The sequence below is a fragment of the Malus sylvestris genome, chromosome 16, assembly GCF_916048215.2.
Source record: "Malus sylvestris chromosome 16, drMalSylv7.2, whole genome shotgun sequence".
Taxonomy (NCBI): Eukaryota; Viridiplantae; Streptophyta; class Magnoliopsida; order Rosales; family Rosaceae; genus Malus; species Malus sylvestris.
In genome coordinates, this window is record NC_062275.1 from 11,867,362 (window position 1) to 11,881,355 (window position 13,994).

Genomic DNA, 13,994 nt, shown 5'->3' on the forward strand with positions numbered 1-13,994 from the left:
GAAGAGCCCAAGAAGGAAGAACAGCCAGCCGAAACCCAAGACTCCATAAGAGATTTCATATCGATTTCTTCATTTTCTCCAATTTTTTGCTTTTGGGTTTTCAATTATGGTGAAATCTGCACAAACAAGGTTCAAAACAACCTCTTCTGAGAATTATTCTATCAATTTCTTTTCCTTTTTATTCATTTTCCAATACACAAAGGTCTGTGGGTTGGCCTTCTCTCTCCTCAAATCTTCACGTTCATCTCTCTCTTCATCCAAAGCTTTCATCTTCATGTCAATGCCACATCCCACCATTAAAAAATTCAAAACTTAAAATCTTTTCTAGTTTTTCAATTTCAACTCTCTCAAATCTCGTATTCGAATCCACGGTTCACGGACTTCAATCTGGTCCCCGACCATTGAGGCTTCGATGTCCGGTCGTGGCTAGAGGCGTTTGCCGCCGAGTACTCGCTGCTGAAGGAGCTTCGGCTGAAGAGGATGACGGTGACTGATGAAAGTCTAGAGATGTTGGGTGTTTGTTTTGGTGGGTTCAAAGCTCTTTCGTTTGTCAGCTATGATGGGTTCAGCACTGATGGAAATTGTTTTTCACAAAAATAATTTAGTCAGTACTATTCGATGATTATTTATCATATCCGACTAAAATAGTTAGTACAGTCTGAGCTGCCAAACGAGGCCTTATGAGTTGGTTTTCATTTATTTGTATTCTCTATTATCATTATTGCTTTTTCACTATGCACATGGCTACGTCACCCTCACGTGACGGCCAACATGCTCTGATTCGGGTCAGGGTGTGTCAATTTTCACCCTATCTTAACCATTGGAAATGTTGCTTCGCAGGCTACAAAGCTAAACCAATATAAATTTCCATGTTTTTGTTAGTTGTTTGATTTGCTTGCTTACTATCATTTATTTCACTCAGAAACTTGCAGACTTTTTAGTCAAAATGGTAGTTGAGATTGGTCATTAAGATTAACATAACACCTTATTTTGGCCCCTAACAATGAAAATTCATAGAAGTAATTCCTAAGTTTATCCATCGTAAACCATTTTGGTCATTCAGTGGAAAATCTATCAATATAATTGTTAGGTGGAGGGGTTGGTTTGAAAAAAAAAAAAAAAAAAAAAAAAACCCTTAGAAAGATGATCACATGACAACTGAACAAAACTAATCATAGATGTTTCATAAAATGATCAAAATAATTTATGGTGGATAAACTCAAAGACCACTTCTATCAATTAGGTCAATATCAAAAGCTTTTTGACATAAAAGCTGAACCTTGCACACATGGCATAGCCGCATTAAGGCCTAACCTCCCATCGGACCCCTCCCCTCAACATGTTCTCATGTATTTCATTTTTTAAGGGCCTATTTGATTAAAAAAAAATCTTGTTGATAAAATAACTATTTTCTTTTTAATTTTTGGAGTTTATTTTTATAAATTAAATGGTTTATGATGAGTGAGATACTTGAAACTCGACGATGTATTCAACATATATGAATGATTAAATGATTTTCAGTTCAAATAATTTTTTGAACAAATAATCTTCAAATAAAAATTAAAAAATAGAACGATTTTGATTATGAAATTTATACAATAAATATGTAATTCGTGAGATATGTGCGTTCTCTATGAATGTGAAAGTATTATTCTTATTCTTATATATTGGTTTTATTTCTGATTTTTCATTTAAAAAGCAAAACAAAATAAAATTCTCCCATGTCTTTCTCCTGCTAGATGGAGTAGAATTCTTTTCCTTTTTTTTTTCCTTCCTCTTCCCTCCTATTCTATTTGAACAGTTACGTATCACGTTAATATTTTATATAAGTTTTTATAAAAAGAGAAAGAAAAAATAAAAAATATAAGAGAATGAAATGAAAAATGATAGAAAGAAGAAGGAAGGGAATCTTAATCTTACTCTCTTTCTTATTTCATCTCTGCAAGACTGCAACAATGGCATGTCAAATCCATATAAGAAAACAACCAACAAAAATTGCAGTGGTTGTCGGTACGTAAAGTAGATAAATTGCACGTGTACAAATGTACTGTTTGTGTTTGAATGGACCATCCGATGGCTTTGATGGACCACCCGATGGCCCTCCTCCTAGTCCAATAGAATTTGAGAATTTGAGAATTTGAGAATTTGAGACTTTGCTCACATTCGATTAACCTCAGCCTCAACTACGCTATCTTATACGGTTTATTAGGGAGATTTAGTTCCCATTCTTTTATCTATTTACCATATAAATCAAACTTTTATATTGGGTTTGGTTTGAACATACTTTCTTTTTATTTCTTTTTTCTGCATAAAATTATTTACATGAAATAGTTGCTACATTATGAGAATCATTTAATCGTGCATAATCAGAATCACATGGCAGTACGTCACGAGAAATAAAAAGAGAAAATAAGATATGCATTTCTCAAATCAAAATTAAATACTAAAATACAAGACAGAAATAAATACAAATACATTCTTATCTTAACTCTCACTCAACCCTCATTCCTCGTCTCTCTCTTTCTTTTTATCCTTTGGTTCCCTTTTGCATATCTCACCTTGCTCTTCCACAAGGTAATGCCAAGATCCCTTTTATCTTTCTCTTATAGTTTCTTTTATCATTTTGGTCTTTATATAAATATATATGTATATATTACTAAGATTACTAACCTACTCCTACCCCATTTCAATACTTCTGCTATTTGCAGCTGCATTGTTCTTGTTAGCAACCTCTCTCTCTCTCTCTCTCTCTCTCTCTCTCTATTTTCATGTCTTAATTCTCAAATTTCATGCCAAATTTCTTCTATAATCCCTTTGATTTTCATTGTTAATTAGCTCATAATTTTGTTCCCATGATAGATTAGAATCCATGATCGTGCAGGAGAGCCAAAGATGGAGGATTGCAACAGAGGCCAAGACTATTTCTCTGCCCAAGACCATGAGGTAACCTGCTCCTTATTCTCTCTCTTATTCGTAATTCCAACTTATTATTTGCTAAATTATTGAGTTTAATTAGACGAATTAAAGGGAAAAAAATACAAAAATTCAAATTACCGTAGACTATTTCCATGGTGTCGGTTCTAGTGTGTAAAAACTAAGAACTTTGGTGGTCGTATCTGCAATCGGTACTGCATGGGTCACTTGATACGCTCAACATCCACTTTATTTCAAATAAAGTTGGTGGCAGTGTTTTTATTTATTAATTACTAATTTACTAGCGTATAAGTTTCTTCTATCCTACGTTATGTATAGATTTTCTCTACCCAACATATAATTTGAACTAATATATTGAGGTTGGTGGGTGAGAATAGGTCTATTCTTTCCAAATTATGTTTAGAGGATGATCTTTAAGCCAACAAAACTTTTCGCTTTATGAAGATCAGGAGAAAACGATTTTCTTAACTTTAATATTTTTTTATTTTATTTACTTTAATATTTTATTCTTGTATACTAAATGATTTTCTCCTTTGGTATTTTAATTAATCAAATGGAATTTTAATAGATTGGAAAATTTGACCATAAGGGTCTTTTGCTTTATATACATGACATCTTGACTATATATCTTTTTACACCAAAAAAACATTTTTCTTACTATAGGGAAAAATAATTATGCTACCATAAATAGTTTCTTTAATTGCTTCCATTTTCTTGTCAATAGACGACAAATAAGCAATGCCAAAATATGAAACTCACTTGTTTGTGTCAGTTTAAAAACAAAATACAACAAAATAGCGAGATTTGAATTTAAAACATCTTTTTAATGTCAAAAAGGTGAATAATACTTTCTTTTTATAAGAAAAAACTTTGATAATTCTCTAATTTTATCTGTAAAATTACATCCTCTTTGTGCCAAAAGGCATACACTGTAATCTGTTGAGGAAATTTTATATGTGAGATTTTAAAAAATGTAATTTTCTTAGCTTATTGTAGAGGTATCAAATGGGTCGGTTTGGCATGGCTCGACCCATTTAAAGTCACTCTGGGCCGTGCTTGGGGTCAAAACTCACTAAATAAATGGATTGTGCTTGGCTCAACCTATTTAATAAAATATTAAGCCCAGTTCAGCCCACAGTCCTAGCCCATTAAGACATGGGCCGTGCAGAGCTTGGTCACTAATTGGACCGACTTCAGCAAAACAAACTTTAGTTATTTAAAATTAAAAAAAAAATATTTAACTTGTTATTAAGCTAAATATCACTAATACTGTGTGTTACTAACCTTAAAATGTATGTTTGTAATTAAAAATAATAAAAATGAGGTCTTTAATAATAGGCCAGGGTCGCGGTTTGTGCTTGGGTTATGATGGGCCCAACAAATTATGGGCCTGTCGACCCATTGAAATTAAATCTTAAGCCCGGTTCCACCACTTCTTACGAATCATGACGTGCCGTATCTTAATTAAATAGACTTATTTAAGTGGATTGTGTCTGTGCCGTTCATGTACCGGCCCGCTAGGTTGAGACCTCTAATTGTTGGGCCCAAAAATGCAATTTATATTTGGGTGGGTGGGACTCATTACATTTAGGATACTAGTAAGTAACGGCTATTATTTTGACACGGCAGGAATATATACCTTTCCCATTCGAAATGTCGGGAGCAGCTGGAAGTGCTTGCAACTTAAAACCATGAACATTAACGTAGACTTTCCTTGTTAAAATACATACACGTGCCGTATTGATTATTTCACCGCAATTTTTAGAGAAAAATACAAATTACACAATGTTCAAAACTTACAACTTGGATGTTTCCATGTTTAAATATGTAAATTATATATTTTTATTGTTGTATCAATGGCGTATTGTATTCTAATTTTTATAAATGTTTCGTATCGTTGTGTCGTATTGTATCTTATGACATCACGGTATTCATATTCGGGCTTCATAACCATTGTATATATTCATCTTTGTTCTCAATTACAATATTCCGGTTTATAAATGCATTGAATTTTGAATGGCTAAATTGAGACTGTCAAAAAGTTAGTCATGCAAATTCAGACGTCCAAGACTTAGTGCATTTTATACATTTGTGTATCGTAGAATTTTCGTTTTTAACGACTCACCAAATTGGTCAAAAACCTTTAAATACTGTTTAGGAATACCTACCAAATGTCTCACCAATCAGTATTGACAATTCTGTTTGTTTTTTTTTTTTTTGGTTTTAATTACAGGCAACATCTGCCAAATATGGAGGACTTGCGCCAAAGAAGAAGCCTTTGATTTCAAAGGTAAATCGATTACAGATTACCACTTCAAAAAATTCAGTCAGTTCTGTTTTTTCTGTTATATTTCATTGAACCCATCGAACAAAACCCTAATTTGTGTGTGTGCGTGCATGCATGCATGCAGGATCATGAACGTGCCTTCTTTGATTCAGCAGATTGGGCACTATGCAAGGTATTATAAATCCCTGCAAAAAAAAATAAAAAAATGAAACTTAACCTCTTCTCTCTTACTCTCTATCTTTTTACTTTTTGCTCATTCAATTCTATGAATAAAATAAAATAAAAATTCAATTCATGGATGTGTAACAGCAAGGTGCAGGGGTGAATCCCAAATCAACAGCAGCAGTGGAGACCTTACGACCAAAACTCCAGGTATAGAATTATAACCACACATAAGTGCATTACTTTCGGGAACGCGACAATTTTTATTGTCAATTTCGTTGAAGTTTAGAAAATTCTAACGAGTCCATCACCTCGAAAACCATATATATTGATATTTCAGTGGGGCAAAACAACAGATAATTCCTTAAAAAATGTCAATGTCTGATTCAGAAGTTTATACAATTTTCTTGTGTTTTTCATTACAATAATGTAATTAACTAGGTTTGTATTGATAATAAAACCAAATTTACGTGACAATATTGCAGAGAACACCACACCAGCAGCTACCCCCAAGACGACCTGCTTGTACATCTGGTCATGAATGATATACAGCCTCCCGTAAGTTCAAATGCGATTAGTCATCTTCGTAGTATGTTATACTAATCTTCATTTAATGTTTTGTTATTCTTTGGTTTATGATGTTGCAGGGAGCATGGATTCGTCGAGGGCTCAAAGTAGTTTGTTGTTTGAGAGGATTAATGTTGATTACCAAGCTATATATATAATTAAGCATTGAAATTGGCTGAATGTAATAATTGTCACGTAGCTTTTATAATAAGAGTACGTAGTTCTTCTCTCTAAAGTTTGGCATTCCCTATTAATTTCGTGGTTAGTTTTGTGATTCCAACTTGAGTTGATTCCCTAACCAAAACTGGTATTTTATGACAACGACTTCTTTTAGATTACAGTTGCCTCAACCGCTAGGGCATACAACAGGTTTGATCCATGCATGTCCTAAAAAAATTGGCGAAGAAGTTACAAATATCCTTACACCATTACCTCTCTGCCAATCAACTGTCAAGTTGGTCCACTTTTTGCTTACACGGATGCTAGATTGATGAGAATAGATTAATAGATGTATGCCATATGAACAACAAATAATAACTTTCCTCATAAAATTTTAAATTTTTAGATATATTCAGAGAAAGAGATGAAAATTGGCTTTCGACATCAATTGAGCGTCCATGTAAGCAAAAACTAGTTGAAATGAGCTCCTAACTAGAATAAACTTTCATAGTTTGGCAGATAGAGGACCGTGGTGTAACAATTTGTAATTTGAATGCCCTCATATTTGTATAGCATATGGACCAAATTGTTCTGTAAATCAACTAGGTGCAAAATATAATTTACCCTTCTAAAGTGCAATATTCTTTGGTTACAAGAAAGTCATATTTTCACCCTTAAAGAAAAGAGAAAACTGATGTAAAATGGAAACATCAATTTTCCACATTTGAAAGAGAAAAACTGTGCCCCAGCCACTTACAACAGTACATTCTGTGAATAGTAACTCATTGCCAATTCGCCACAAGTCTCACTACCAATCTATATATATTGCTTCTCTTACGGTATTGCTTAGGCTGTGAACTAAACCTTGAACTCTTAATTTTCTCTCTAACGGAACACCATCTTTACTTGTAGTGCAAGTTAGGCAATTGCATAACGCTAGCTCATGCAAATTTTTAGGTTTGATTTTTTACACTCCAAGAAAAAGTCCTCAGCAAGTGGAAGTTGGTGACTTGCACTCCAACTGCTCTCTCCCTTCTAGTCGTCGGCAATTCTCCAATATTTTTACCAATTTTAGAGCAAACCAATCAATCGGTTTTCATTTCTCCCGATTAAAATCCACCAACATCTACTTTTACCGCATTTTCCCATCCACAAAAGTTACTTAAGTTCTTATGTTTGCTCAAGGTGACAATCAATGCATGTATATGAGAGAATTTTGTAAAATCACAGCCTGAAATAAGATTTATGTTTCATCTAGTCAAGAAAGTAGAATGGTAGGCAGGGTTGTTATATGTTTCTTCCATTATATTGCTAGGGTCGTTAACACTGCATCGGTATAAATTTCGATTTAGCTCCAATAATAGCTATATTTTTCTTCCAAGGTAGTTGCTCTAGTTTGCAAGCTTCTGTCATGGCATTAACGATGAACCAACTCTCAGTTTTAGCTGCAGCTTTCATCTGCATCTCTCTTTTCTGCTGCAGAACAGGTATATATGTTACAGAGAAACATATATTCCTACTTATTGTTCCTTTCCAATAAAATATTAAATGGAACTTTTTTTGTGCAAAAATGTTACAGGGATGGCTGATGATTATACACCTGAAAGAGGTTATGAACCAGAAAAAGGCACTGAACTCGAGGATCCAACTCAAATTGTAGCCAAAGCCTTGCTGTGTTTCAATGATAAATATGTAAGTCACACCTCATTAATATGTCAGATACGCACTGTCTATGTGTAATGTGTCAGATATTGTTGTTGCTCACAAAATATACAAACACGTTATAGATCCATTTTTAACAATATTGATGCACACCGTCACTTAATTATTAGAACAAATGTCATGCACAAAAAGTTTTCCGAGTGTTTACGTGTGACACTAGGAAAAAAAGTTCATAGAAATGTTAGAAATTGTAATTTGTTGACGTAAACACAATTGTCATGGAAATATATGTAATGGCTTCGAGAAACGTTCAGGTTTACAGCAGCTGTGAAGAGTCTTACAGATTGAATGAGGGTGGAAATCTGAAGGTACCTGCAGAAAAAACTGATGAATACTGCAATGGTCCTTGCTTGACGGAGACACACCTTGTGCTCGATTGTCTTGAAAAAATCATGACCAACTTCCTGTTTTACAACAAGGCCACGATTCAAGACGTTCGAGACACGATTCATGCCGGATGTGGCCACGGCGAAGAAAGAGGTAACCTTTGATTTGTACCTAGTCATGGTGGGGTGAAGAGATTATATTTTGTTTTGGTTAAGTAAATGTCAGTTGTTACTTGTATAATCTGTCATTAAATTGCAATTTTTGCAGGTAAATTCGATGTGGCTGAGCACTTCAGAGCTGAAGGAAGCAATGCATACAAGGCTGCAAACCAGATTCTAATTGGGATAGTGTTGATGATTGTGGGCACTGGATTACTGTTCTAACTTCCAATATGTATGATGCCATAAGTAATTAATTCCCATAACCCTATAGCATAATAATGTTACCATATATATAGCATAATAATGTTACCATATATATTCAGGACATATATTATATAAAATTTCAAGAGACTTATAGCTCAAGTAGTTAAGAGTATTTTTTTTTTTTCTGTATTAAAAATTATATGTTATTCTCATCCCTAGTTCTTTCATCGTTTGGCCAAAAGACAAAAGAAGGGGCGAATGAATATAAGATTAAACTTTGATTTGAAGGCTCCACTTTACGACAGATGACTATGTACAAAGACGATATGGTGCACACCCTAGAGAAAAACCAGTCTTATATTTTGTAGTTATGTTACAAAATAGACGAATGAATAACAAAATCACTTTTTGTGATGTTATTAAAATTATTGTGTCCGAGAACCGAATTATTTAAATTACGTGTGACCCTTGAAGGGATTGTGCATACACGACACCACGCGTTACCTAAATACTCATTATTTTGTGAGTCGGTCGAACAATCCATGGGATATGACTAACACAAGAATTTCACCCCAACTATCCATATTCATATGACTGGAGAGATTTTTCAGTGTAACCGGAATACAGGATGATACATCACGTGTTACTATAAAAATTGTGAGATATGTGTATTAAAAAGTTAATAACTTAAAAAATAAAATATTTTGTTGTGACATATGTTCTTATCAACATTGTGATTGTGTAAATCCTAAGTAGAGATAAAATAGGAATCCTTTGGGATCTAGAAGAGGTATCCTTTGGGATCTAGAAGATCTTTCTTAATATACTTTGTATTATTTGGAGAGCAAGTTTCTCTCTTCCTTATTACTATAAATAAAGGCACAAAGACTGGAATTAAAAAAACACAATTCCTCAAGCCTATCCTCCAATCTCTTTCTCTCTATACCGCACCCCTCAGTTAAATATAGGCTACAACACGTTATCAGCACGCCCTTCACGCTATGTTGTAAAGAATTTATTCGTCTTCAATCAGGGGAGTATTACGTTTCAATTATTTTTAATTGATTAAATTTCAACTTTATTGAATTCATATACTTTTATTGATTCAATTTATTTATTTTCTTGAACGTGATACAAGCTTTTGGAGATGGAAAGCCAAAATTGAAGAAATAATTTTTTGCAGCAAACCAGTTCATCCATATCATTACTCAATCAAGTTCTTCCAAAACAACGATTTTTATCTTGATAGTTTTGCAACCCTGTAGCATGAACATTCACCATAATGCATGACCCAACATTACGTTTTTCGAATTTTCGATTCTACATAAATTGTGTATGCATTATATTCATAATTATTGAATTATGTGAATTTGATATTTGTCATGAATTGCATCAAATATATGTACATGCATTAAATTATTGAATTGAATATGAATATAATTGAATTTCATAATCTGAAAGAGAAAAAAAAGAAAAAAAAAGGAAATTGAAAACGCCATCTGGGTTCTTCGAACCTGTGACCCCGAGCAAAATGGAGCATCAAGCCCCTTGAAACCCGACGCCTATGGCGTCCAACCCAAAAAACCCAACTCGCCTGCAGCGAGACCACGACCTTGCCGTGCAATTTTCTAACTAAATCAGACATGGTGTCATGATTTTTGATCCAATATCATTGAAATTCCTAAAGAATTTCATCGAATTTGGGTGAAATTCCAGTTTGAATTTCATAGGTTTCATTTTCCCCCGATGTCGAGGTACTCCCTTCGTCCCTTAGAATTTGCTCGTCGTTGAACCCATGACCATGCACCTGGAAATTTCTTCCAAAACACTACCGCCTATAGCGGCGGTGCCGACTTTTGTCCTTGGTGACAACACCCAACTTCGGCTGGGGTGTTCTTGGCTGAAACCCTAAGCCCAATACTTGGGCTGACCTTCTCGGCTTACAGAGAAAAAAAATGTTTTTTTTTTTCCCTAAAACAGGCTTGCATGATGCGGCCTAATACCCGGGCTTAGCCCAACCTCAGCCCGTACGGCTATGGTGTCCCAGCATTGTGTGCCGCATTGGATCCTAGCTCTGCTGGAGTATCTGTGTTTCCCCGTGTCGAGTCACACACGATCAGCCTCAATCTGGGCCTTTCTTTGGGCCCGGCTCCCTTGTAGCCGGTTTGCTGCTATGGGCCTACAACCCACTATCAGTTTTTGGGCTTGATCCACTCGAGCCTATCCTAGCCCATTCATAGGCCTGGACCGCACGACTCCTATTTACACAGCCCGCCCGTGGGCTTTGGTCCAAGTTTTTGGGCCCCGAGTTTAATTGCCTAATTATTTTTAGGCCCAATTGGTTTTATATTTTTTTACCCACACTTTAAATTTGGCCCGAAGTCCAAATAATTAATCCCATTATAATTATAGACTTGAAGATCTATTTGCATATTTTCTTGTTGCATATTTTTGTATATATTGCGTTTGTTTGCAGGTATTATGAACTTGAAGCTCATACTTCCGAACCTGAAGCTTCGGAAAAGTGCCTTAGAAACCTGAAGTTTCTTAACCCACAACACTCATGTTGAGACCCGAAGTCATCTATGCTTAAATTTGTTTAAACCAAACCATGTCTTAGAATCTAAATGTTCTAATGTTGATGTTTAAAGACATTTTATTTCCTAAAACATGAATCACATTCTTGTTTCTATCATTCAGCGTATTGTCGAACCTTAACAAGTTCGATTTCACTGATTTGGAAGTTTCGAATAAGAAACTACTTTATATGGATACAAGACGTGACACCCCGCTTGACTACGACTAGTTGCGAAATCATTGTAGCCAATTATGGTGTGGAAGAGCTGAATAAGCCTCCACCATGATCTTTATTTGAAGACTTATGCCTAAAGCATATTAAATGGAAGTACCTCACTGCCGAGGACTCCATGGCTCTTTGACTCGCTATGGACTATTTCAAATCATGCAAAGATGAATTCTTGCCTCTTCTGGAAGCTCTTGACAGTCTTCCCAATACTCTTCCCCACTTCATGTAACTTCTTGGGCCCAAAAACCAGAGCCTCCACACCGGCTATAACCACAAACTCCGGCATCCCCAGACTAAACAGAGCGTTACACGTCATACCCTTTTGGGCTCTCTCGGTTCTCGTTCTGCTTTTGCTCATAACCAAAGCACTGCCATTGACGGAGGTTTTGCTGAAGGACAAAGAGGTGGTGCCATTGCTGGACAAGAAGGTGGATTGGGATGATTGGAAAGGGAGAAAAAGTGGGGATCTTGGAGCGGACAGAGTAAAACATGATATCTCCATGAATTTGATTTTTGTTAATTACTTTATCTGATTTTTGGCTTCTGGGTTTTTGAAGGTTTTGCAGATTCATGGCGGAGATGAAAAATTGAGAGAGAACCGACATAACTTTTCGTGTCGATTCCCATAGACGACGCCAAATGTTGATGCACAAAAAAGAAGGTCTTGGAACAACGTAAATCCGACCGTGAATCTGTAAGAAATGTAAATAACACAAGATTTATCGTGGTTCACCCCAAGGTTTGGGCTACGTCCACATTGATTATGTATTTATCTGAGGGAGAGAGAGCTCTGAGAGTGAGAGCTTTGAGAGGGAGTGAGAGGGCCTAGGAATTGGTATTTCCCAATTGTGAGGGTGAGGGGTCCTTTTATTGAATAAGGACTCCTCACTTATTACATATTTGCCCCTTCCTTTATCACATAATTACATTTAAGTTCCCCGAGTATTTGTACGAGATCTAAATACGAGGCCCTAAATATGGTATAAACATAACTAATCATTTCAATGCTATCATAACATTGCCTATATCCATAACATTGATTATCTAGGTGTGAAAGGACCTAAGGTAATCTTTTCCTATCAATTAAGAGACAAAGAAGACAAACCTACAAAAAAAAAAAAAAAAAAAAACATTAAAACCCATTCGTTCAACAGCATTTTCAGTCTTCCATGTCACCCCGGGATAATCAAGATGCAGTTTTAGCCTTTTAGGACCAAGGTTAAAGACTATAGGTAAAAATACAGAATTTTCTACGAAATTTTGAATCATTCACGACTTTAACTAGTACCTCCCTACAATATGCAAATATCATATATGCTTTCAATTGACATTCTAATGTTCTTGAACGAAGAAAAATCGAAGACTAACCAACGAAAAACCAAATCCCCTTTTGATTCAAAACCCAACCCTAAACCTAACCCTAAAATTAATCTCAAATCTATAAGTAAATTTAACTAAAACAAGTCATAAATCATAGTTCTTACCATATTAGCACTCTGAAATTTAGAAGCTAGGAGCTGGAAAGCTTGGAATGAAGAGGAAATGAGGTCGAATGGGAGAGAAAGAGAGCGTCTGGAACTGGAAGAGTGCAGGAGACTGATGAATAAACTTGAGAAAGAGAACACAAAGTCTTAGTCCACAGAATAGAAGAAAGAAAATAAAGGGTTATTTTATGTAGCCATGTTATATGTGGTTGAGTCCATACTAAATGTATGGACTCAATGAAAATATTTAAATAACCAATTAGAATTTAACATTTAATAAAGGTATGCGGTTTCGGTTTCGGAGGGTTGAAACCAAAACCAAACCGTTTTTCCCTATTCGGTTCGATTTCAAACCAAAACCTTTTTGAAATCGCAAAACCAAACCGTTCGGTTCGGTTCGATTTGATTCGTGTTTCAGTTGTGGTTTTCGGTTTCAAGTGCCCACCCGTAATCACTGTCTCAATCCTTTTCATCTCATGAGATTAAATCTGGATTACTCCCGAGACCTAAAGTTTCTTGGTCCAATATCCTAGTTTGGATGAGATATGGAATTGGAATGAAATTATCATAGATTATGTTTCATTTATATGATAACTACTGACATAAATGAAAAACAACGATAACGAACAGCGTTCCGTTGATTAATATTGATGTAGAACTGATTGGTCAACTAGAAGAATCAATTGATGACGAATAAGATAAATGAAATAGTGCGATATGACGCTTTGTGGCGCAATGCTTCTCTCATACGCCATGTGATTGATTGTAGCATTACAAATGTGGTTGTAGTATCTCTAGGATCATGATACGAACCTACATGGAGTTTCCAAATGACTTACATGTACTGATTCAAATAGTTCTATACCACAAGAACAACCTCTTGGTTCTAATGAAGCCTTCACTTTACGGATGCAGAACTATCTGGGTGGATGTGGTATACTCGTCTAAGTGAATATTTGATCAGTTAGGGATATATGCTCATGCGTGTACAAAATCCGAAATTGCTAGAGTTGAGAATACTGACTTGCACCTAAAGTCGGACTATAAGATGAATGATCTTAGGAGAACTCGACATTACCTCGACCTGAAGTTCCGAGCTAGTTCTGATGGTATTCTGGTCCACCACTCGAACTAGACCCAGAAGGTGTTATGTACGAGTATACCATGATCGTCTGTACGCT

General features: G+C 35.4%; 2 protein-coding genes across 4 annotated transcripts; both read left to right on the forward strand.

Annotated features, from left to right (window-relative positions):
• The first annotated feature begins 2,473 nt into the window (after window positions 1-2,473).
• On the forward strand, window positions 2,474-6,185 carry LOC126606447 (uncharacterized). 3 transcript variants are annotated; one of them, XM_050273844.1, is made up of 7 exons: window positions 2,474-2,574; window positions 2,882-2,943; window positions 5,168-5,224; window positions 5,346-5,393; window positions 5,531-5,593; window positions 5,869-5,941; window positions 6,031-6,185. In XM_050273844.1, exons 2-6 carry the CDS (start codon window positions 2,893-2,895, stop codon window positions 5,926-5,928), a joined length of 279 nt encoding a protein of 92 aa, XP_050129801.1. In that variant the 5' UTR covers window positions 2,474-2,574; window positions 2,882-2,892; the 3' UTR covers window positions 5,929-5,941; window positions 6,031-6,185. The 3 variants fall into 3 exon arrangements, with proteins under 3 accessions (XP_050129801.1, XP_050129800.1, XP_050129802.1); XM_050273843.1 differs by lacking the exon at window positions 2,474-2,574 and adding an exon at window positions 2,621-2,721; XM_050273845.1 differs by lacking the exon at window positions 2,474-2,574 and adding an exon at window positions 2,684-2,721 and having other exon boundaries at window positions 2,860-2,943.
• A 1,176-nt stretch (window positions 6,186-7,361) lies between these two features.
• Window positions 7,362-8,682, forward strand: LOC126606444 (uncharacterized). Its single transcript, XM_050273840.1, has 4 exons — window positions 7,362-7,596; window positions 7,689-7,801; window positions 8,086-8,311; window positions 8,426-8,682. The coding sequence occupies exons 1-4, from the start codon at window positions 7,521-7,523 to the stop codon at window positions 8,539-8,541; spliced, it is 531 nt and encodes a 176-aa protein (XP_050129797.1). The 5' UTR covers window positions 7,362-7,520; the 3' UTR covers window positions 8,542-8,682.
• Window positions 8,683-13,994: the final 5,312 nt, after the last annotated feature.